At 39.1% G+C, this 25,298-nt stretch overlaps 1 protein-coding gene across 33 annotated transcripts in view; it reads left to right on the top strand.

The window, feature by feature from the left end:
• MPDZ (multiple PDZ domain crumbs cell polarity complex component) overlaps positions 1-25,298 on the top strand; it is a 179,347-nt gene that overhangs the window by 58,882 nt on the left and 95,167 nt on the right. For all 33 annotated transcript variants that reach the window (XM_061629886.1, XM_061629896.1, XM_061629870.1 and 30 more), the window contains 9 exons: positions 6,812-6,932; positions 8,157-8,245; positions 9,298-9,493; positions 12,553-12,642; positions 15,321-15,407; positions 16,746-16,888; positions 17,350-17,496; positions 20,566-20,751; positions 23,626-23,835. In XM_061629886.1, coding sequence (XP_061485870.1) covers positions 6,812-6,932; positions 8,157-8,245; positions 9,298-9,493; positions 12,553-12,642; positions 15,321-15,407; positions 16,746-16,888; positions 17,350-17,496; positions 20,566-20,751; positions 23,626-23,835 — 1,269 coding nt within the window. The remainder of the gene's footprint in view (positions 1-6,811; positions 6,933-8,156; positions 8,246-9,297; positions 9,494-12,552; positions 12,643-15,320; positions 15,408-16,745; positions 16,889-17,349; positions 17,497-20,565; positions 20,752-23,625; positions 23,836-25,298) is intronic.

The raw sequence follows: 25,298 nt of genomic DNA, 5'->3' as shown, positions 1-25,298 counted from the left end.
AGACCAATGGTCCATTTCTACAAAAACAAAACCAGGAGCAGACTGCGGTACAGATAATGAATTGGTAATATTGAAAATCAGAGTAAAGCTAAAGACGAAGAACAAAACAATCATAATGCCAAAATACAATTTAAATAACATTCCAGAAGGATATAAAGATCAAATAAGATTTGAGCCTTAAACTTAGTTGACAGCGAACCAGAAGAACTATGAAGTCAGAGACATTATCAGGGAAGAATGCAAAAAGACAATACTTCTAGTTAGAAAGAGAGAAAGGCCTCAATGGATGGATGACTGAAGAAACTCTTAAAATGGTTAAAGAGAGAAGGAAAGCAAAAGCAAAAGGAGATAGAAACACGGTCAGAACCCTAAATGCGACAATACAGCGACTAGTATGTAGAGACAAAGAAAACTATTACAATAGCTATTGTATAGAAATAGAAGAGAACAACAAAAAGGGTAGAACAAGAGCCGTATTCCAAAAGATTAGAGAAATTAAAGGGAAATTTAAACCATGAATAGGAATGTTGAATAATCAACAGGGGAACACATTGACTGATCGAGATGAAATAAAAGGAAGATGAAAGCAATACACTGAAGAACTCTATAAAAGAGATGCAAGGATGACGGATTCATTCATGGAGGAAGAACCAGAAATTTTAGAATGTGAGGTAAAAGCTGCTCTTAAAATACTTGGAAGAAACAAATCACCAGGAACAGATGGCATACCAATAGAGTTGCTACAAGCTACTGAGACTGAATCTGTCCAGATTTTGACAAAAATATGTCAAGAAATATGGAAAACTAAACAATGGCCCACAGACTGGAAGCATTCAATATATATCCCAATTCCAAAGAAAGGGGATCCCAGGGAATGTAGTACATAAGAACATAAAAAGAACCTGCTGGATCAGGCCAGTGGCCCATCTAGTCCAGCATCCTGTTCTCACAGTGGCGAACCAGGTGCCTGGGGGAAGCCCGCAAGCAGGACCCGAGTGCAAGAACACTCTCCCCTCCTGAGGCTTCCGGCAACTGGTTTTCAGAAGCATGCTGCCTCTGACTAGGGTGGCACAGCACAGCCATCATGGCTAGTAGCCATTGATAGCCCTGTCCTCCATGAATTTGTCTAATCTTCTTTTAAAGCCATCCAAGCTGGTGGCCATTACTGCATCTTGTGGGAGCAAATTCCATAGTTTAACTATGCGCTGAGTAAAGAAGTACTTCCTTTTGTCTGTCCTGAATCTTCCAACATTCAGCTTCTTTGAATGTCCACGAGTTCTAGTATTATGAGAGAGGGAGAAGAACTTTTCTCTATCCACTTTCTCAATGCCATGCATAATTTTATACAATTCTATCATGTCTACTCTGACCCGCCTTTTCTCTAAACTAAAAAGCCCCAAATGCTGCAACTTTTCCTCGTAAGGGAGTCGCTGCATTCCCTTGATCATTCTGGTTGCCCTCTTCTGAACTTTTTCCAACTCTATAATATCCATTTTGAGATGAAGCGACCAGAACTGTACACAGTATTCCAAATGCGGCCACTCCATAGATTTATACAACGGCATTATGATATCGGCTGTTTTATTTTCAATACCTTTCCTAATTATCGCTAGCATGGAATTTGCCTTTTTCACAGCTGCCGCACACTGGGTCGACATTTTCATCGTGCTGTCCACTACAACCCCAAGGTCTCTCTCCTGGTCGGTCACCGCCAGTTCAGACCCCATGAGCGTATATGTGAAATTCAGATTTTTTTGCTCCGATATGCTTGTTTATATTGAATTGCATTTGCCATTTTTCCGCCCATTCACTCAGTTTGGAGAGGTCTTTTTGGAGCTCTTCGCAATCCCTTTTTGTTTTAACAACCCTGAACAATTTAGTGTCATCAGCAAACTTGGCCACTTCACTGCTCACTCCTAATTCTAGGTCATTAATGAACAAGTTGAAAAGTACAGGTCCCAATACCGATCCTTGAGGGACTCCACTTTCTACAGCCCTCCATTGGGAGAACTGTCCGTTTATTCCTACTCTCTGCTTTCTGCTTCTTAACCAATTCCTTATCCACAAGAGGACCTCTCCTCTTATTCCATGACTGCTAAGCTTCCTCAGAAGTCTTTGGTGAGGTACCTTGTCAAATACTTTTTGAAAGTCTAAGTACACTATGTCCACTGGATCACCTCTATCTATATGCTTGTTGACACTCTCAAAGAATTCTAATAGGTTACTGAGACAGGACTTTCCCTTGCGGAAGCCTTGTTGGCTCTGCTTCAACAAGGCTTGTTCTTCTATGTGCTTAGTTAATCTAGCTTTAATAATACTTGCTACCAGTTTTCCAGGGACAGAAGTTAAGCTAACTGGCCTGTAAATTCCGGGATCCCCTCTGGATCCCTTTTTGAATATTGGCATTACATTTGCCACTTTCCAGTCCTCAGGCACAGAGGAGGACCCGAGGGACAAGTTACATATTTTAGTTAGCAGATCAGCAATTTCACATTTGAGTTCTTTGAGAACTCTCAGGTGGATGCCATCCGGGCCCGGTGATTTGTCAGTTTTTATATTGTCCATTAAGCTTAGAACTTCCTCTCTCGTTACCACTATTTGTCTCAGTTCCTCAGAATCCCTACCTGCAAATGTTAGTTCAGGTTCAGGGATCTGCCCTATATCTTCCACTGTGAAGACAGATGCAAAGAATTCATTTAGCTTCTCTGCAATCTCCTTATCGTTCTTTAGTACACCTTTGACTCCCTTATCATCCAAGGGTCCAATCGCCTCCCTAGATGGTCTCCTGCTTTGAATGTTTTTATAGAATTTTTTGTTGTTAGTTTTTATGTTCTTAACAATGTGCTCCTCAAATTCTTTTTTAGCATCCCTTATTGTCTTCTTGCATTTCTTTTGCCAGAGTTTGTGTTCTTTTTTATTTTCTTCATTCGGACAAGACTTCCATTTTCTGAAGGAAGACTTTTTGCCTCTAAGAGCTTCCTTGACTTTGCTCGTTAACCATGGTGGCATCTTCTTGGCCCTGGCGGTACCTTTTCTGATCTGCGGTATGCACTCCAGTTGAGCTTCTAATATAGTGTTTTTAAACAACTTCCAAGCATTTTCGAGTGATGTGACCCTCTGGACTTTGTTTTTCAGCTTCCTTTTGACCAATCCCCTCATTTTTGTGAAGTTTCCTCTTTTGAAGTCAAATGTGACCGTGTTGGATTTTCTTGGCAATTGGCCATTTACATGTATGTTTAATTTAATAGCACTGTGGTCACTGCTCCCAATCGGTTCAACAACACTTACATCTCGCACCAGGTCCCGGTCCCCACTGAGGATTAAGTCCAGGGTTGCCGTCCCTCTGGTCGGTTCCATGACCAACTGGTCTAGGGAATAGTCATTTAGAATATCTAGAAATCTTGCTTCTTTGTCATGACTGGAACACATATGCGGCCAGTCTATGTCTGGGTAGTTGAAGTCACCCATTACTACCACGTTTCCTAGTTTGGATGCTTCCTCAATTTCATATCTCATCTCCAGGTCTCCCTGAGCATTTTGATCAGGGGGACGATAGATCGTTCCCAGTATTAAATCCCTCCTGGGGCATGGTATCACCACCCACAACGATTCTGTGGAGGAGTCTGCCTCTTTTGGGGTTTCGAGCTTGCTGGATTCAATGCCTTCTTTCACGTATAGAGCGACTCCTCCACCAATACGTCCTTCCCTGTCCTTCTGATATAGTTTATATCCAGGGATAACCGTATCCCACTGGTTTTCTCCATTCCACCAGGTCTCTGTTATGCTCACTGTATCAATGCTCTCCTCTAAGACCAAGTACTCCAGTTCTCCCATCTTGGTTCGGAGGCTCCTAGCATTAGCGTACAGGCACTTGTAAGCAGTGCCTCTCTTCAAGTGTCTTTGGTGCTTGTGGTTTGGCCTGTGGTAATTTTGCCCTTCTGAATTTATATCCTGTGCCCCTGCTCTCACAATGCCTACTTCTAGGCCTACCCCTTTTAAAATTTCATCATTTCTTTGGTTTTTATCCCAGGGGGGAGGTTTATTCCAAACCGGACCTTCCTCAGCTCCTGTCGGGTTTCCCCCCTCAGTCAGCAATTATCGCACTATTACCTTAATATCACATGCAAGTAAAGTTATACTCAAGATTCTACAACAAAGACTCTTACCATATATGGAGTGAGAAATGCCAGACGTCCAAGCTCAATTTAGAAAGGGGAGAGGCACCAGAGATAATGCATACATATTTTGGATAATGGAATGGAGCAAAGAATTTCAGAAAAAATCACCCTGTGCTTTATAGATTACAGCGAAGCCTTTGACTGTGTAGATCATGAAAATCTATGGAATGCTTTAAAAGAAATGGGGGTGCCACAGCAACTGATTGTCCTGAAGTGCACCCTATACTCTGTACAAGAGGCTACTGCAAGGACAGAATATGGAGAAACTGATTGGTTCCCATTCGGAAAGGGTGTGAGACGGGTGTATTTTATCACCCTATTTGTTTAATCTGTACGCAGAACATAACATACGGAAGCCGGGATTGGACCAAGATGAAGGAGGTGTGAAAATTGTAGGGAGAAATATCAATAATTTAAGATATGCAGACGATACCATACTATTAGCAGAAACCAGTAATGATTTGAAATGAATGCTGATGAAAGTTAAAGTGGAAAGCACAAAAGCAGGACTACAACTGAATGTCAAAAAGACTAAAGTAATGACAACAGAAGATCTATGTAACTTTAATGTTGACAATGAGGACATTGAACTTGTCTAGGATTATATCTTGGCACAGTCATTAACCAAAATGGAGACAATAGTGTACAAAAAAAGAAGGCTAGGACTTGGGAGGACAGCTATGAGAGAACTAGAAAAGGTCCTCAAATGCAATGATGTATCACTGCACACCAAAGTCAGGAACATTCAGACCATGGTACTTCTGATCTCTATGTATGGGTGTGAAAGTTAGACAGTGAAAAAAGTGGATAAGAGAAAAATCCACTCATTTGAAATGTGGTGTTGAAGGAGAGCTGTGCATACCATGGACTCTGAAAAAGACAAATAATTGGTGTTAAAACAAATTAAACCGGAACTGTCACTAGAAGCTAAAATGATGAAACTGAGGTTCATCCATCCATCCATTCATTCATTGGCGATCACTCGGGGCCGAGTAAGATTGTCTTCCAAGATAAGGTCTTTAACAGTGGATCCATAAGTGACTGTGGAGGCCAATTCTGGATCCACACAGCCTCCCACAGTGATGACATAGGTTTCCAGATGGAAGATGGTCACAATGAGGATTTTTTTGATGTGCCTTCCGCTTAGCTTGTTTGTCTCGTTCGCCCTGTATTCGTGCTTCTTCAAAGTCCACAGCACCTTTGATAATAGCTGACCTCCATTTGCGATGTTCATGGGCCAAGACTTCCCAGTTCTTAATGTTCATGTTACATTTTTTTAGATTCGCTTTGAAAACATCTTTAAACCTCTTTTGCTGTCCACCGATATTCCATTTTCCATCCTTAAGTTGGGAGTAAAGTAGCTGCTTTGGAAGACGGTGATCAGGCATTTGAACAAGAAGGCCAGTTCAGCGAAGTTGATGTTGAAGGATCATTGTTTCAACACTCGTAGTGTTTGCTTCTTCCAAAACACTAACATTAGTCTGTCTGTCTTCCCGAGTAATTTGCAGAATTTTCCGGAGGCAGCGTTGGTGGAATCTTTCAAGAAGTTGGGAGTGGTGTTTATAAATGGTCCATGTTTCAAAGGCATACAGTAAGGTCGGTAGTACAATGGCTTTGTAAATAAGCATTTTGGTCTCTCTGCGAATATCCCGATCCTCGAACACTCTACTCTTCATTCAGGAGAATGCAGCACTCGCAGAGCTCAGACGACGTTGAATTTCAGCATCAATGTCAGCTTTTACAGAGAGATGGCTGCCAAGATAGGGGAAGTGATCAACATTCTCCAGCTGGATTGATGGTGCTACAGAGGGGCTGTTTTGCACCTGTTGATGAAGCACTTTGGTTTTTTTAATATTAAGAGAGCCCAAGCTTTCCATATGCTTCTGCAAAGTTATTTAGGATAGTTTGAAGATTTTTCTTTGAATGTGCAGAGACTACATTATCATCGGCATATTGAAGTTCTACGACAGAGGTTGACATTACCTTACAGATTAAAAAGCTTTCCATCTGTTTGATATATCATACTTTGGACACATAATGAGAAGACCTGATTCACTAGGAAAGACAACAATGCTTGGAAGAACAGAAGAGAGTATAAAAAGAGGAAGTCCAAACAAGAGATGGATTGATTCCATAAAGGAAGCTACAGACCTGAACTTAAAAGATCTGAACAGGGTGGTTCATGAGAGATGCTCTTGGAGGTCACTGATTCATAGGGTCGCCATAAGTCGTAATCGATTTGAAGGCACATAACAACAACATAGAGATACACACACACATATTGGTGGTGAACAACATCAGATCAGCAATGAAACATATACAGAATACTTAATAATGAATAGATCAGAATAGTATATCAACATAGCTGAATCGTAGCTGAACTGTATCGAGGAGCAGGGCAATCCTATGCTAAGTATGTTGTGGATAAGTATTGCTAATTTTGTCAAAGCTTCAGTAGTTCTGTCAAGTGGTTGACATCTGTGCAACTAACGTCCCAGTCTCATGTTAACAAATAATGCTTTTTATTTGCCTCTTGGGCACCTGAATGTTAGGGCTTGGAAAAGAAGTATCACAGCTTTTGTCCCTGAAAAGATTGTCTTCATGGAACATTGTTGCATTTCTTTTTTTCTAAGAGAGTTGAAGAGATGCATGTTGAAAATGATACAGATGGAAATACATTTCATGTGGAACTTACAAAAAACATCCAAGGTTTAGGAATAACTATTGCTGGCTACATTGGAGACAAAACCTCAGGTAATGTTAAGACCAGATCTGTGAAGGCCTTTAGCCTAATGGTAAACAACATGTTTTGCACACAAAGGTCTTAGGTTCAATCCCTGGTATCTCCAGGTATGGCTGGAAAAGGCTCTTCTCCGAAACCTCGGAGGGTTACTGTCATTCAGTGTAGACTGGGGTGGGGAACTGGTGACCCATGAGCTGAATCTGACCCACCTGGCCATCTGGACCAGTTTTGCAGGCTCCTCTGTGGCAGGCCAAACCGGACTGCAAAAAGGCCATCTTCAGCTACCACTAAAAATAGCAGTAGCTGAAGGGGGAGGTGGGCAGAACATTGCAAGCATCCAAGGAGACCAGAAACCTCAGCTCTGGTGCTTAGCATTCTATCCACTTTTCCTTTACCTACCACTAAATACAAATTTAAAAATACAGAAGAATTCAGTATGTGGAGTAATCTTTCTGCAGAAAATTAGTTATGAATCATTTTTAGTTTTGAGATTCAGATTTTATTTTTTTGATGGTTTTCCCCAGATTGGAATAGCTTGAATTCATTGAATGCATTTACTTTGTATAGAATGAAGGCGTGCTGAAACCTCTGCTTCTTTGAAAGTTCAAATAATGTCTTGTTTAATTAGTGGACTTAGATTTGGTCCACTTGTTGCATTTATAGCATGGAAACATACTAAAAATGAAATGTATGAAGCAGACATACATTTTTTAAAAAATGCATACACTGATGTAAGGTACTGAACATGCATGTTCAAAGAAGCCACTGATTAGTTAGAGCCACCTCCTTGTATGCATCTATGTATTAAAATTTAAGTTTATCTCCTTCATAGAAAAGTAGCTTCAGTGATACTCTGTGGGCTTATGTTGTAGTACTGAAAGTTAAGAGCTTGGAGTGGTATTCAACTAAATGGGAATTCTTCCCCGCCCCCGGCACCCCATGCTGTCCCCATATCTGCTCCAGAGTGTTGGGGGAATCTCCAGAACAGATTTAGTGGGCATGTGGAGGGAAGAGAGGGGGAGAATGTGCCATTGTGGAAGAAAAAATCCTTGTGCTGAAGGCATGCTCACTTCAGTGCTACATTGACTACAACCCTTGGATGTGTTTTGGTGTGATAGGGAACAGCAGTATGTTGGTGTGCAGTGTTTGGGATTAAGGACTGAGGTCATAGGTGCTGATACAGCAGTAGTTCAAATAAAGTTTTAATCACATGACTTTTTACTTTTAAATTACAGAACCTTCTGGTATTTTTGTTAAGAGTATCACAAAAGGCAGTGCAGTTGAACACGATGGTAGAATCCATGTTGGAGACCAAATTATAGCAGTAAGTAATCATGGAGGAGTGGCTTTATTGGATATTTATATTTGTTGTCAACTCTTAAAAAATTTTGGACAGTGGTACAGTTGTCCAAAATTGATTGGTTGGTTGGGTGGTTTGTGGTGTTTCCCCCCAGAATTTTACATGCATTTTGTCTAACAGAAAATGTACCTTATCCTAAACACTGATTAGCCAGCAGATAGGATTGGGCCAGCTACACCACAGTGTGTGGAGACATGTGCCCAACAGAAGACTGAGCACATGCTGCAGTATTTGAAGCTGCCTTCAACAGACTGCATCATAAGAAATGGAATGGATTGTTCATGTGGGTCTGTTTGTAGTAGCTCCATCATCAGATGCAGCTGTCTGCTCCAAACACAGGATTTTGCATGCCTGCTAATTACTGATCTGCACTTGCAAACATGTTTACTAATGCAATCGTTAGCAATAGCTGTACCCAGTGCTTTGTGACTATGCTCACCAGTATGACCACCACCTCTTTTTTTTTGCTACCTATTGGAACCATCTTGTGCTGGCACCTATAGCACTTTTATCAAGGTATGAGTACCGGCCCCTCATAAAAAAAAAAAAGCACTGGCTGTACCTGCATTTAGAAAAAATACAATTGCTCTATTCTCCCTCTATAGTTTTTCCTGTATCTTTCATTTGATCATTGCAGTTGTCACTAATAACATGAATGTGTTGAACTGCTGTAGTTGGATTGGCACATCAGCACTTATAATACCAGACCATAGTAACCCAAAATGGAAGTGATAGTCTGATTATGATATAAAATATTTACATAAACTCAGCCTTTTTCTCTTAGGGGCTTCTTATAAATATAAACAGTGAAAGATGAATAAATCTGAATGTGGTTTCCTGGGATGAATATATTCAGAGACTGCAAAGCAAAAGATAAAAGTAGCTGGAGACCAAAATAAGAGCTTACATCTTGCATGGCTAAAATGTGATTTGGCTCATTTTGAATGACACACTTCTTGCATATTTTCCCTCTTCATAGTGGCCTGCTGGAAATTAACACGTGTTTAATCCTTCAGGTGGATGGAACAAACCTTCATGGTTTTACCAACCAGCAAGCAGTGGAGGTTCTGCGGCATACTGGCCAAATAGTTGGACTCACATTGGTCAGAAGAGGCCATAAGCAGGAAAATCACATTCAACCCCTTGAGGACTTCAGTGGTGCTGTAGAAAAGGAATTAATTTTCCAAACGATGGATGTTGGCACAAGCAAAGGTAATTAAGAATGGCTTTGCTTCAGAAAATTTGTATTTTGTTTCTCTTTCTTTGGCATATAAAACTGGGAAAATGGATTAAATTCACCTTCAGAGTCTGCATTTTATTTATGATTTTTAATTCATACAGGGGTGTAAGGAATTTGTCTTCTCATCCAATGCTTTTATAAAGATTTTCTCCCTTACGATCGGAAACAAAGTAAGTGTCAATAGGAAGCTCCTTGTTTGAGAAAGTAGGCAAAGATCTGGAAAGAGTAACAGAATATTAGAGATAATGCTTAATGTTCAAAGTGCGAAATCTTTTGGGGGTGGACCATACCTCAGAGGTAGAGCACAGTCTTTGCAATGAGTTCTTGGGTTTAATTCCTAGAATATATAGTGATTTCTTTTTCATAAGAGGGATGGAAAATAGCATTTTCTGTGATCTTGGAGAGCTGCTATCAGTCATAGTAGGTGATATGGATTGATTGGCTGACAATACAATGCAGCTTCATAAGTTTAAGCACTTTTCCACTACGTCACCATTAAAGCAACTGTATGTTTCATTCTGAAAGACTGAAAAATGCATTAGTGTGACATCAACACTTTAATCTACAAGGTGCTACATGAATATACATTGCTGGACTATAATCAGACTCTCAGGCATTAAGACACTAGCATATTTTAAGATCTTCTGGAGAAGCCCTGCTTCAAGTTCCTTCTTTAGCAGAAGTATACTGTGCTTCCACAAAGGAGAGTGCCTTTTCTGTGGTGGCATCCTGACTTTGGAATTCTCTCCATAAGGAGGCATGGCTGGAACTTACAACACAAGCTTTTTAGTGCAAGGAATTTTAAAATGTAGATTTTTGGAATTGCGTTTTATTTTGTTCTTAGCTTTTTGGATTTTTATTTTATCTTGTATTTTATTATGTGTATTTCTTGGTTTTAAATCATATATCTATGTTGTGTGAAGTGTATTCTTTTGGTGAAGGGTGGTTAAGAAATCTTTTAAATAAAATAAAGTACATTGCTCTAATTTTTGATGATAAATTTACCACAAGGTAAAGATTTCTTGTAGCTTTTGTGTGGTGACTTTTTCTTCTGACTTTAACCCTATGAGATGATTCCCGAGAGTTAATAAGCTCCAGAATCCATTCCTGATCATTTCTACAGTGTGCTGCAACTCATCAGGTTTGGACAGAGTCAGAAGACATGCTCACCATGAAGGGGGGATGACAAGCCTTGTGGTGATTTTTATTGCGTTAAGATTGAATCTATTGATAGATCGTACAGTTTGCAAGATATATATGTTTCAAACAATCTAACAAAAAGATTAATAGTGCAATCTTATAGGTGTCTACTCAGCAGCAAGGTTCATTTAGTTCAGTGAGACTTTTTCCCAAGTAAGTGGGCATAGAATTGCAGCCTAACGCATGCGTGTGTGAACACACACACACACACACTATTATTAGTAGATTTATTAGTTGCTTGATACCTGAAGGTCCCCAAGCGACTTACACAATGTTAAAACAAAAACAAATATAAAACATAACAATAAACAACAACAGAACAATGGTAATAGCACCCCCACGCAGCCACAAAACATCATCTCAATCTATCAAATGTCTGGGAGAAAAGATACATCTTTACCTGGCACTGAAAAGATGGCAATGAAAGCACCAGGTGGACCTCAGTGGGGAGCATATTCACAGGTGGGGAGCCATAACTGAAAAGGCCCTCTCCCTTGTCATTACCATCCAAGCCTCCCTCAGAGGGCAGACCAGGTGAAGGGCCTCAGAGGAAGATCTAAGGGTCCAGGTAGGTTCATATTGGGAGAGGCGTTCCAGAAGATATTTATTTATTTATTATTACATTTATATATACCGCCCCATAGCCCTGAGCCATAAAGAGCTTTATAGGTCAAAACCAGCACTTTGAATTAGGCTTGGAAGCATACAGGCAGCCAGTGCAATTGGAACAGGATAGGTGTTATATTCTTGTTCGCCTTGAACCTGTCAACAATCAGGCAGCTGCATTGTGCACTAATTGAAGCCTCCGAACCATTTTCAAAGGCAGCCCCATTTAAAGCACATTGCAGGAATCCAATCTTGAGGTTACCAGATTACTGTAGCCAGGTTATCCCTGCCAGATAGGGTCACAGTTGAGCCACCAGCCTAAGCTGATGGAAGGCATTCCATGCCATTGAGGCCACCTGCGCCTGAAACAACAGCAGTGAATCCCGGAGAACCCCAAACTACGAACCCGATCCTTCAGAGGGAGTGTGACTCCATCTAGAGCAGGACACACATCACTCAGCCGGTCAGTGAAACCACCCACCAATAGCATCTCAGTTTTAATGTCAGATCCTAGCCTTTAGACAAGTTGTTTCAGTTATGTATACTCACAGTCTTTTTAATCTCCTGATTGGGACCTGAATCCCTGTATTTCAAAATATGACCAGGGCTATTTTAGAAAGGATCCTTCTCATTCTGGCCATTATAGAATCATTCACACAGGGTATATAAAGAAACCTTTCCCACATAAATCTCTCATTTCCTCCACTCTTTGGATAAAATAGAGTATAGGATGCAAGAGTATTTACCAGTTTTATGCTTCCATAGTATTTAATGGCACAGTCTAGTGGTTAAAGGAATGGTGGAAGAATAGTTTTTTTCCAGTGCTTTGGTAATTTTTTAAATGTAGAGTTATTTTTAATGGTTGTTCATACAGACCCAGAAGGTAGCTGTTATTTCTACTTAAACCTGTAACAAAGGGGTGTGTTTTCTGATAGAATACCTTTTTTCTTGTTAACATCTGAAAAGCTTTATGGCTGAAAAATCTACTGATTAGATTAATGGTACTTTTCAAATGTTATTTTTAAATTAAAAGCTACTTTAATTGTTATACACCATGCCATACACAATTGCTTAGTTGAAAAACACATCCTTTATTTGGTTCTGTAGGGAACCAGGAGCTCATATAAGCAGAATAACGAAAATGAAAGCAGGAAAACACTTTATTTGCATATCACAGAACAATGGTGTGCACAGAGCTGCTGAGAATATTCTTCTTCTTTTCCAGAAAGCTGTGAAAGAGAGCAGGAGTCTCCATTATTGTCATGCAGTACCAGTGTGGTTCACACTGGAGAAGACATTAGTCCAGAACAATCAGGTCCGAATTAATAACTTGTAGCATTTTTTTTCTCCCGTGGAAACACACTGGCTTGCACCTCCAAGCTTTTGCCTTAACTTTTTCTCCACATCCTCTGCCATACAAATCTGTGCAAATGTAGTGTCTGAGGTATAATGCACAAATCTATCTTGGAAGGAAAACCCTGGAGCTATTTCTAAAATTTATTTTATGTGGGCCTTGAATTGCATGTATCACATTCGCCAGAGATTACATTTTCATAGAACTTTTGTTCACAGGAACAACTCTTGGAATATTAATGTGGGTCTGCACTTTACACCAACATCTTAAATGTAATCTTCTCTGCTTTTTTGTACTTTATTCTTTGCAACTTTCTATTTTCATATCTGCAACGTCTAGTCTTGATTTTTAACATTACTTTCTGTAACAATAGCAACAGTTGTCTTTATTTGCTTTTTTGTTCATTGTTTATATTTTCTACCAGTGTCTGAGCTTCAAACATTGACTTTCACACTTTAGCTTTTAACATAGTCTCTTTTCAAACCTATGTGGCTAACCATTTCTTAGCAGAAAGGTTTACTAGCACATATTAATACTTCATATTGCATCTGTTCTGAGTCTTAAATATGTGCTGAAAACATGTTGATGTGCTATATTTTTTACGACGTTATTTCCTACTAGCAACAGCTTTCTACTCTTAAAGTCATGTTGAATTATATAAAATGATTGCTTAGCCTTTGAAACATTGTCTGGAAAGCATAAATTTAAAATCCAGCAGCAAACTCCCTATTGATTTTTAATGGAGTCATATTGTACCCACAAAGTATTCATATATCTGTGGGTGGTCATAGCAGCTTATGTCTTTGCTTTTAAAATAGGCATGCATAATTTCTGACACACCAATTTGAATGTAGCCCACCAGTCATGTGTAGTGGCCCACCAAAGACTCTGCAAATATCTTGGTTTTGCTGTCGGCCTTGGACTGCAAAAATGGTGATGGATGGTTGTGTATGTGTTACCAAACATTTGGTGGGCTGCTATATATACTGGGTAGGCCACATTTGGCCTGGTGGGCTACAAGCTATGTTGGTTTCATTTAAATTATAAAATTATCACATTTGCAAAGTTTGCTGCATGTTCATGACATACTGAAGTATAACATTTTCTACTTTTTTTTTATTGTGCAGGCCTTCTACTTGTTTGGCACTTCTTTTTTTAGCTTTGATGTAAACTCTTAAGTCATTCAGGTTTACTGCCTTGACACACATTTCTTTCAGCAATCACTCACTTTCCTGCTATCTTTTCTAAGAAACCTTCATGTTATAGTTCTACACTTCAAGAGTGTATCTATTTTTAATTTTTTTTGATGGGCTAAATCTATCAGAAGTGTACTTATATTTATCATCTTGCATTCTTCCACTGCCCTCTAGGGACCATAATTCAATAGTAGCCTCTGAAAGTTTTGAGGGCTAAAATCCTCAATCATTCATGCATATAGAGAACATTTGCTGTCTCTCTGCAAGCATTTGGATATTAAGACATGCCTCTTGCAAGCAGGAGTACTTTTAATAGCTATATCACTCAACAGCAAGCCAATTCTAAAGTACATTTATATCACAAAAGGAATTTCTGAAATTGTACAACTATTAACTTCTGTACCAATTAATACATCTGGGATTGATACTGCTTTGGTGATTTAGATCTTGTAAAACTGGTCACTTACCAGTGTCTAGCAGCATGCTGCTGATCCAGTGTAAATGCTAAGCAGTTGTATTTTTAAAAATAAAAACAAAGCCCTTTTATTATGCTCCATAACTTTGAAAAAAAGTCCTAAATATATTAATGCTTTGTGCTATATTTTTTAGATTCCAGATTTTATTTTAAACTGATATAGGGCATTATGGTTAGAAAATTCTGCTTACCTTACGGTTTTAAAGTACAGGAACTTAGTATGATGGTGGATGAATAAAAGGAGTATTTTAGACAACAGTTGTGCCACAGGAAGACAGAAGGTGCATGTAATTTCTTTTTCACAGAAATGATAAGGTGCATTAGATGGTAGCCAGAGAGAAACCTAGTTATTCAGAAAGCTAGACGAGCACAGCATTCTTTGAAAGAGAGTAGATGAAAGATCCTTGCAATAATGCAACTCTGAACTGAATTCCCAGGATAAAAGACTGATTTTTGAGATGATGCAATTCTGAACTAAATAGCTAGGGTAAGTACTAAAAGGCTATTTGGTTTAGTGTCCAATATATAAACAAAAGTGATGCAAAATGAGATTTAAGGAACTCTCCTAAAATGTATCTCACCGTAAACTGTGCATCTTGTAACTCATGAAGAGTTGATGCAGATGGCTTAAAAAGAAGTAATTGGAACAAAACAAAATAAAAAAGCTTCAGGCTGTTTAATACAATGTATTTTGATTTGAGAAAATACATTGTGAGCATTTCATTGATACTGCAATTTCTATTTTTCATTTTTTTTTCTGTAGTAGTAAATCCAGCCAGGATAACCAGTGTGCATTAATGACATTTTCTTTTTTGTTTTGTTTTAAATAAACTGTGGCAGATACAGAGGGACACAAATTTTGTCACAGTCTATTGTATCAGAAATAAGGCTAAGAATGACATATTTTTCTATTGTTAACTACTATGCTACTATACTATTGTTAACTACTATACTACTATATTTTTTAGGTTGTCAGCTAACTTACACAGATGAAGAAATATCGTTGCAGAACAAATGGCAGATGATTTTGGGAGCAAATTATGAGGTTGTGGTAGGTAAACTCTTGCTTTCCCTTGCTGTTTAGTGGGAAAAAACTGTCCTTACCGAATGTTTTCTCCCCCCCCCTTTAGAATTTTGCATTTGTCTTTTAGAATAGGAAGCATAATATGCCATGATATATAAGCTTTAGGGCAAATAAGAAAATAAATAGGGTTTTGGGTGAACAACAGTTAATAGAGTGCTGCATTCTTTAGGAATGCTTGGCACTTTACAGATTCAGTGAGTTCATCATGTGAATGCAGCAGTTACACTAAACTGTGTCTAGTATATACGTGTATTTGTGGGGGCTTTTGCTGCATCTATACCACATGAACACGTAGTGTGCTCCCTGGGCTCATCCTGGGAGGAAGGGTGGAATATAAATTTTGTAAAACAAACAAACAAATAAATAGTGAGGAGCTGGAGTTCCTTGCAGCATTTATATATATGGAGAAGTGCCATAGCTCATTGGTAGAGAATCTACTTTGCATGCAGAAGGTCCCAGATTTAGTCCTTGGCATCTCCAGGTAGGGGTGGAAAAGTTCCCTTCCTGAAACGCTGGCTGGTTGAGGAGCACATTACTGCTTGTCTTATCTGGGTAGCACGTATTAGAGCTTAAAGCAATTTCTGTGCTCTGTATAGTCCAAGGAGTGTGTTTGCTGCTGTTGCCTGAACACACATGACACTCCAGGGTGGTGTCAGCAGCATTTCAGGTATAATTGAAGGACAGGGTCATAGCTACAACTCTCAGTCACTGACTAGTACAGCTGTTCCTCCACCTGGGAATTAGTAAACCATAGAGGATTATAGTACCAGGTGTGCATCCTGTGCATGCTTGACTGCTCCCAGAGGGTGATAGCAGTGTGCAGTGTTGATGTCAAATCTGGAATCCGGGGTTTTTACATTGCATTGGAGACGCTTCCGTTTTGGTGTGCTGTATTTGTTATCCATTGTTTCTGCGGCACCCATGGAATATGACTTATTGTGTAATGGGAGATGTGGCTCCTTTGATTCTGGCATTTGTTTCATTTATTTGTAGCTTTCTCTGGCTACCTTTTATCTCTGGGGCAGCTGTAGCAACCAGCATCTGTTACCCTTTGCAAAGGAGAATGGGATGTTACAGCTGGCTGCTCCCTTTCAGCTTACATTGTGATTCCACCTTGTTTTGATGTGAGAAATCAATGAGCTTGGATGATGTTTGAAAGAAGTGAGCTTGTAGTATAGAAAGTAGAGCATCTTTGGCAAAATGCTAGGGTTATTGCATTTAAATCTACTGTTGCTTTGTATATGGGTCTGAGTGCAATTTTAATTTCTTGGTGTTCGGAAGACTCATTCTTTTACTTCTTTCTAGGTAGCTCACGTGAACAAGTTTAGTGAAAGCAGTGGATTGGGGATAAGCTTAGAAGCTACAGTGGGACATCATTTCATCCGATCTGTTTTGCCAGAAGGGCCTGTTGGACGATGTGGCAAGCTATTCAGTGGAGATGAATTACTAGAAGTATGAAACAATCTCTGCTTTACTTCCTGCTCCCTTCCTAAAGGAGATTCTGCTGATGATTTCTAATATATGTATATACTATATAGTAAAGTTCCTGTAGGAAAAATGGCTAGAGGCATGTATACATAATGAGGCATAATGCACAGTCATCTTCTGCTGCACAACGTGATTCATATGAATGGAAGTTATGCAGATACATAAGATTTGCACCAATCTCATTCAATGCGATTTTGAGGATGAGAAGTTCCCAAAGGATGGTGATAATAGTACAAATAAATTGGCTTTCAGAACTCCTTTCCAACTGACATTTGAATTTGTGCTCTCTGCTTCTGGTATTGTGCCTGCAATTCTTGCAGGACACAATATTTTGTGATGCTGTGTTGCACCATATTTTGGGATGTTCATTTTACTGCGTTTATTTTTTCTTTATTTCTGTTTAATATTTTGTCTTGTGTTGGCAGGTAAATGGAATATCTCTGCTTGGAGAAAGTCATAAGGATGTAATAAATATTTTAAAAGAGTTGCCCATCAAAGTAACAATGGTGTGTTGCCGTGCAGCTTCACCTGCTAGTCAGTTGTTAATGAATAAATCTCAGATGATGGAGCAGGTAATAACAGTGTAAAAGCATGGATCTTGTGTGTGCAGGACGTTGTGAGTGTGGTGTGGGCATCCATGACCTGGTCCCTGCACAATTGCCTTGAAAATAAATGTGTGACATCTTGCCTCTAATCAAGGCTGCTCCCAGCCTTTCTTCTCTTTAAATGGAAATAGAGACAGCTGGAGAATTTCTCAGACACTTTCTTTCTGCCCCCATTTTATCTTGTCCAGTGTTCTATTCTATGCTTATTTTGAAACAGATACCTTTACTGCAAGAGTTGCCAACCTTTTGGGGCCAGTGGGCCTTGGCTGCCAGTCACAAAAAAAAGTGCCTTGGGTACCAGTCACAAAATGGCTGCTGTGAGGGATGTGACATAAAACAAAATGACTGCAGTGGAAGTGTGGCAAAACAGAAAATGGCTGCTGCAGCATTTAAAAAAGCAAGAAAAGAGACAGGACACAAAATAATATGGCTATTCCCCCTCCCCCCATCAATGGAAAAAAGGCATGCACATCAGCCACTGCCACACTTACAGAGAGAAGCTCTTTGCACCACCTCTGTTGATAACAGAAGGAAAGGTGGCTGTCCAGTCTTATCATGCAGTGAAATGTGTGCATGTTTAAGGGGACATGTTCAATATACAAAGGCAGAGCCAATGCAAACAAATTGAGTAGGAAGAACAAACAGTATCTAATGCTTTTTGGATTTTGTCAGATGACATTTACGGAGATTTTTTCTGGATGCCATAGGAGGTATTGGTGAAGTGCACAGGCACCGCATCAACAACCCTCATACAGCAGGACTTCAATGCCTTAGCAGTGTTCCTTCATGGCTGAATGAATGTGGGATCTGGCTGTAAGGATGTACAATTATATGCCTTGCACACAGGTTAATTGCTGCCTTGTAACTTCCTTGCAAGCATATACATTCACTTGGGCGAACAATGAAGACTTTTATTGCATTACAGAGACACTTGGCTTGGTTCTTTCAACACCTGTGTGAGCTGTCTGTTTTACTGACAAGCATAATATTATATCTCTGGTTACAGCAAAATCATCATTTATTATCTGATAATGTAATCCTAGTGGTAGCTAGTGAGATGGGGCAAAACAACCCAGAGGGAGGAGAAGCCCACATCCTCATCAATGGATGTCTGCTGGAGGTGGCTGACCCAGGAAGCAACTCACACAGAGCCATGCAGATGCATTTCCAGAATGCTACTTGAATGACTCCCTCCCTCCGCTTGTTGTGTCCTTTGGTAAGGTTCTGGGGCTCCCCTCTCTTGAGTTTGTCATTCAGTGGTGGGGAGCCCCACTGGCCACTGCTTCTTAATACTTTCCAGTCTACATCTGAAAGCCTTGTTGCTGTGCAGTAGCCACTACTGCTCGCACAGAACATTTGATCTCTATAGACTACTCAGGGGAGAGATGGGAGGAATATGAAGACAGATCTGATGTAGGGGGAAAACAGCAGAATTTAAAAATTGTCGTGTAAAAGTCTGTTCCAGTGGATGGAGTCTTGAATTAAGAATCTAAGAAGAGCCCTGCTGGATCAGGCCAATGGATCCTCTAGTGTGGCATCCTGTTCTCATAGTGGCCAATCAGATGCCCATGGGATCTGAGTGGAACAGCAACTCTTCTCTCCTGCGGTTTCCAGCAACTGGTATTTGGAAGCATGGTGCCTCCGCCTATGGAGGCAGAGCATAGCCATCATGGCTAGTAGCCACTGATAGCCTTTTTCTCCATGAATTTGTCTAATCTTGTTTTAAAAATTAGATTTTGACATAGGAAGCCTGGTTTAAAAGCTGCTTTAGATTCCCAAAGTGGCTTCAGTCAAATTACTATGGTTACTTTGCATGTGCTTTGGTCATGCCCAGATACATTTTTGACTCTTTTCCTTTGAATGGCAGCCTGCTTCCCCCACAAAGTTACATCATAAATTGTATTTAAAGCTCTTCTTAGTTTGCAAGGGTGAGGGGAGCACAGGACACTGTTTTCAAGAAAGCCTGAAGTCCTTTGAATATACAGAGGTAGTTGCACAGTTGTTTGAATCCTTAGGCCTGTGTCTCAGAGTAGTAGCAATCTACCCCATAGGGTTATTATGGAAGCAGCAAAGCTTGAGGTAGTCTTCCATTTTGTCATGTAAAAGTGCTGTTTAAACAATTCATTATTAACAACATAGGAACTTTTGGTATAGCTGCAAATATTTGTGGACACAACTACACAGTTAGAAACAAAATTAAAATGCAGGTTCTATTCCCTCTATGACTTCAGAGTGGCTTCAGATGTTTTGAATTTGGAGAATTCCTTGTATCTTTGTAACATCTGAAGTGGATCTTCCACATTTCTCCTGTCTCCCAGTTCCCTATGATGCAAACTTGTGTGTCCAACCACTTCAGATATTACAAAGATGCATGGGGAATAATAATAATAATAATAATAATAATAATAATAAAATCATATTAAGCATGCTTCCTGTTTCCCCATCTCTCAATGTTCAGTCTGCTGTGTATGTGTATGTAATTGGAAGTAGAAGTAGGTTCCGACAAAAATAGTAGAATTTATGCCCAATTAAATATACATGAGATTGGGTTGTTAGTTTATGTTACAGCTTGAGACCAGCTCCTTGAAAATGCACTTTGATGTGGAGATATTAATTAGAGGAATGGTATTTGCTTCTTTACCTGCTATAAAATTTCTAACATGGCAAGTTTATCAGAATATCTTACAAATGGTATATCAGTTACTCAAATAACATTCAATATTAAAGGCTTAATTCTGTGAAACCCGCCCCTTGCTGAGATCACATAGGCCTCCTTCCTATTGAACTTATATATATATATATAAAGTAAACTTTTATGATTTTATGGTTATTTTAACTCATTTTATCCCTGTTGTATCCCTTTTGTAACCTCATTGTACACTATTTAGAAACTACAGTGTTAAGCAGTGTATGCATTGTTGAAATAAATAATACAGTGGAAAGTAATCTAGCAATAATGGTGTGCATGGTAAATAATTTGTGTCAGCAAAATGTTTGCAGTTTTATTTATGAATGTGATTTTGTTTTATTTTCCAGTCTCTTATAGATCTTGGCGGACTCCTTGGCTCTTCAGAGACGGAGGAAGCTAACTTGGAAATGGATAATATGGGCCAGAGTGCAGATGAGGTTCAAGGATCTTTGGCTATGTGGGAAACAAACATACAGCAAATTGAGCTAGAGAAAGGGAGCATGGGACTTGGCTTTAGCATATTAGATTACCAGGTAACTTCTGAACTGCTTTTTTTATTTCACAGAAAGGGAGTATTGACTGTGGGGAATTCTGTCCCTTTAAGCAATGTAAATACCAGACCTTACTGTCAAATATGTTACATTAAGTAAACAAACTTACGAAACTAATTTTATGGAACATCATTCATTTAACAGGACCTTGGTCCTTAATTCTATGGCACAGTGATCTCTGTAGAAGGTCAGCTTGCATTACGATCCCCATCACATTCTTCAGTGTTTTAACTGATCTACACATTATATAAATAATAATAGCGATTATCATTTATTAAGGTGACTATGCATAATTGTTCATATGAGTCATCACAGATTAGAAATGCCAGGTCCTCTGGAGCAGACATGCTCCTGGATGTTTATGTCTGATTCTATTTCTGTTAGATAATATTTTTTTATCAGTGACTAGACACATACTGTTCAAAGGAGAAAAAAAAAAGATTTGGTTCAGTGTGCAATACCTTGTACAAGATACACAAAAGCTGCAAAGGGTAGTGGTGAAATTGACATGCTTTCCCTTCACCTTTACAATGATATGTCATTTTCACTATAAAGTTGAAATTAAAATTGAAATTATTTATTGTGATATTTTGTATTTCTGTACTTTTAATCTTTTGTACACCGCCCAGAGAGCTATTCGCTATGGGCGGTTTAAAAATTAAATTAATTAAATAAATAAATAAAAATGAGTTGAGACATCTTGTTAATTTCACCTCTAACAGTGAAATTGCTTTTCCTAATGCTACAGAGCTTGGCCAGTAAAACTTGATAATTTCTGTGCTGCTCTTTGCAGCCTTTGTGCCATTAATAAAGGAATAAAGTTCCTCACATTGCCATCATAGACAGCTTCTCTATATCACTTTAGATTCATAATAAAAGATAGGTTTAAAGTTGGGAGATCTCAGCACATAGTCAATGGTGCTAGAAGTTTGGATATGTAAATCTGCCTAGCATTCCATGTACTGGGACTACTTGAATTGATGGAAGGATTCAAATACACAATCCCCATTGTATTCTGAAGAAGCAGAGTCCCATTCCATTGAAGGAGTTCGGTAATCTCCTGAGCTAGAATCATAAACTGTGATATTGCACAGCTTGATTTCCCGCCATTAGGAACATAGGAAGCTGCCTTATACTGAGCCAGACCATTGGTCCATCGAGCTCAGTATTGTCTACACGGACTGGCAGTTGCTCTCCAGGGTTTCAGGCAGGAGTATCTCCCAGCCCTACTTGGAGATACTGGGGATTGAACTTGGGACCTTTTGCATTCAAGGCAGATGCTCCACCACTGAACTACGGTCCTTCCTCATTACATAGCCTGATTTGGTATTATGCCTGGGTAAAATAATCAGATCAGATATTTTATGATACAAGAAGGTGATCTTGACAAACTGGTAGTAGTTTCATCAGTGATCCTTATGAATTAAGTATTGGATCTTGGAGGGTGTGGGTAAGGCTTCCTTCCCCTACTCAGTGCCTCAGGAACTGCTTGTAAGACTGGCAATTTTGGATTTTATTTATTTACTTACTTACTTACTATATTTATATCCCACCCTTCCTACCAGTAGGAGCCCAGGGCAGCAAATAAAAGCACTAAAAACACTTTAAAATATCATAAATACGGACTTTAAAATATATTAAAACAACACATCTTAAAAAAAAAAATTAAAACTTTAAAAACATTTGGGAAAAAAAAGAAAAAGGCAAAGGTTTAAAAACATATTAAAAAGCAATTCCAACACAGGTGCAGACTGGGATAAGGTCTCTACTTAAAAGGCTTGTTGAAAGAGGAAGGTTTTCAGTAGGCGCTGAAAAGATAACAGAGATGGCATCTGTCTAATATTTAAGGGGAGGGAATTCCAAAGTGTAGGTGCCAGATGGTATCTGCAGGAGGCCCTCACCTGCAGAGCGCAGTGATTGACTGGGTACATAAGGGATAAGATGGTCTTTCATTTATCCTTGTCCCAAGCTACATAGGGCTTTCTACACCAAAACTAGAACCTTGAACTTAGCCCGGTAGCTAATGGATATGTCACAACTTTTATAAGACTTTTAAATAGTGAAACTTTATAATGCTTATGAGGTAACTATTATGGGTTGATATCCAACTAAGTCATACTCAGAGTAAACCCACTGAAATCTATGGTCTTATGGCCATAGTTTTCAATGGGCCTACTCTGAGTATGACTTACATTGGATATTATCCATTGGCCTGACTATTCTGGACTATTGAAGGAGCCAGTGGAAATGTTTAGACTAGATCTTACCTATATAAAGAGGGTTTGGGTTTTTTTTATTCATAATTTGTTTCTTTTATTTTTATTGATCAATAAAGTGGTTCTTAGGTTTACTTGAACTGTGTATCCTAAAGTGCTTTTACATAAACATGTTAAGGATCAAATAATATTATATTTCCACTAAGTTTTGATATTATGTGGGTGGGTATAAAGAAGTATGTTTAATTATAGGGAAGCATATATGCATTGGAAGCCTTTCAATTGATCACTACCTGAAACTGTCCATTTTTTAGCTAAAGATGTTCTACATGCCCATTGATAACAAGAAGGAGAAAAAAAGATTTTTGTGGGCATAATTTATATTATTTCTTCAAGTATTTTATTTACTATAGTATAAAGCACAATTGAAATCATCTAATGGCTGTTTGGTAGCTGCTATGTAATCTCCCAGGCAAACAGGAATTTCAGTGTTCACTTTAGTGTTAGGGCAGGGTCATTTGCACCTGGAAAAGACCTTAGAAACCCTCTCACATGGGCAAAATGTGCTTCTAATTTATTATTTTGAAATATGAGAATACATGTATAGTGTTTTTGTCCTCACTTTTCCCTCTTTATTAAGGACCCTGTGGATCCTGCAAATACAGTAATTGTGATCCGTTCCCTAGTTTCTGGGGGAGTGGCTGAACAAGATGGCAGGCTTCTCCCTGGAGACAGACTTATGTATGTGAATGACATCAATTTGGAAAATGGTAGCCTGGAGGAAGCTGTACAAGCGCTGAAAGGAGCACCAGCGGGAACAGTTAGGATAGGAGTTGCAAAGCCATTGCCTGTAAGGAAGTTAGTTTTACATATTTATATTTCATATTTTGCAAAGAAACCCTACAGGTCTGCTCACAAATGCATATCTTGCATTTATTTACCCAGTAGCTGAGGAGTCTCACTGTGGAATGTGTTAATTAACCTCATTTTGCTTTAAGTGATTTAATAAGAGTTGTGTCTATGGTGTGTCATCTAAAGGTCAGACATGTGTAAGTCTGATATCAAAAAAATAAAAATCTGTACTTGAGATTCATGAAGGCAGTTTAGTTATTCAATAGCATCTTGTTTTGACCCCTGGGTAAGGTGTTTTGTTTGAGAGTAGCCTACATTGGCTACTTCCAATGTAGCCTCCTCTTCACTAATGTGAAGAGGAGTGGCCATCCTGGTTTTAATATATAATCATTTTGTTTTAATATGTAAAATATTTTTGGAAATGCTAAATTGGATGTCCTTCTACCAAAGCCCTGAATAATTGTAAGATCTATTTAGGCAGATCCATTTCATATATCAGTTTTGGTTTCAAAGACTATAACCTTATGTGTAAAAAGGGCTGGGTTGTGTTGTTGTGTTTTTTCTCCCTTTTTCAAAATGTCTGGAATTGTCATTTAGACCTCAAACAATGTCTATTAGATGGGGCCGTGCATCCTGTCAGTAATATAGGATGAATAATGACTGGTTGTGGTAAGAATGATTTTCATTACAATTTCAATAAATAATAATGTGTTTCATTTATACAGTACTTGGAACAAATAATTTCTTATTGAAATTGTTTATGTTGAAACTTGTAATAATGGGGGGAAAGCAGCATTTATGGCAAGTTTATGAAAACTTTCAGTGTCTTCACAAGCCAGTTAGGTAGAATTCATTGGATGGTATCCAACTAAGTCATACTCAAATAAACTTACTGGAATTAATGGTCTTACATTAGTCAAGTCAGTTTCAGTAGGCCTCATTGGAAACCATGCCTTGTAATAAAGCCAGTGTGGTGGAGTAATTAGAGTGTTAGATAGACTTGAGAGACACAGATCCAAATCCTCAGTCAGCCGTAAAGCTCAATGGGGTGACCTTCGTTCAACCACCATATCAGAGCCCAACTTACGTCACAGGGCTGTTGTGAGGTTAAAAGGTGGGAAAAGAACTGTGTATTTAGCCTTGGATTCACTGGAGGAAAGATGGGATATAAATATAATAATAATAGAAAACCTGGTTTACTTCCTACTCCAACCACAATGTTGTGGACTTAAGTGCTATTAAGAACATAAGAAGAGCCTGCTAGATGAGACTAGTGGTCCATCCCATCCAGCATCCTGCTCTCACAGAGGCCAACCAGACACCTATGGGAAGTCCACAAGCAGGACCTGGACACAAGAACACTCTCCCCTCCTCCGGTTTCCAGCAGCTGGTATTCAGATGATTACTGCCTCTGACCACGTTGGCAGAGCATAGCCATCATGGCTAGTAGCAAAATATAGC

The sequence above is a fragment of the Rhineura floridana genome, chromosome 1, assembly GCF_030035675.1.
Source record: "Rhineura floridana isolate rRhiFlo1 chromosome 1, rRhiFlo1.hap2, whole genome shotgun sequence".
Taxonomy (NCBI): Eukaryota; Metazoa; Chordata; class Lepidosauria; order Squamata; family Rhineuridae; genus Rhineura; species Rhineura floridana.
Note: the sequence above shows the minus strand (reverse complement) of the source record. Positions and strands in the feature narration are given on the sequence as shown.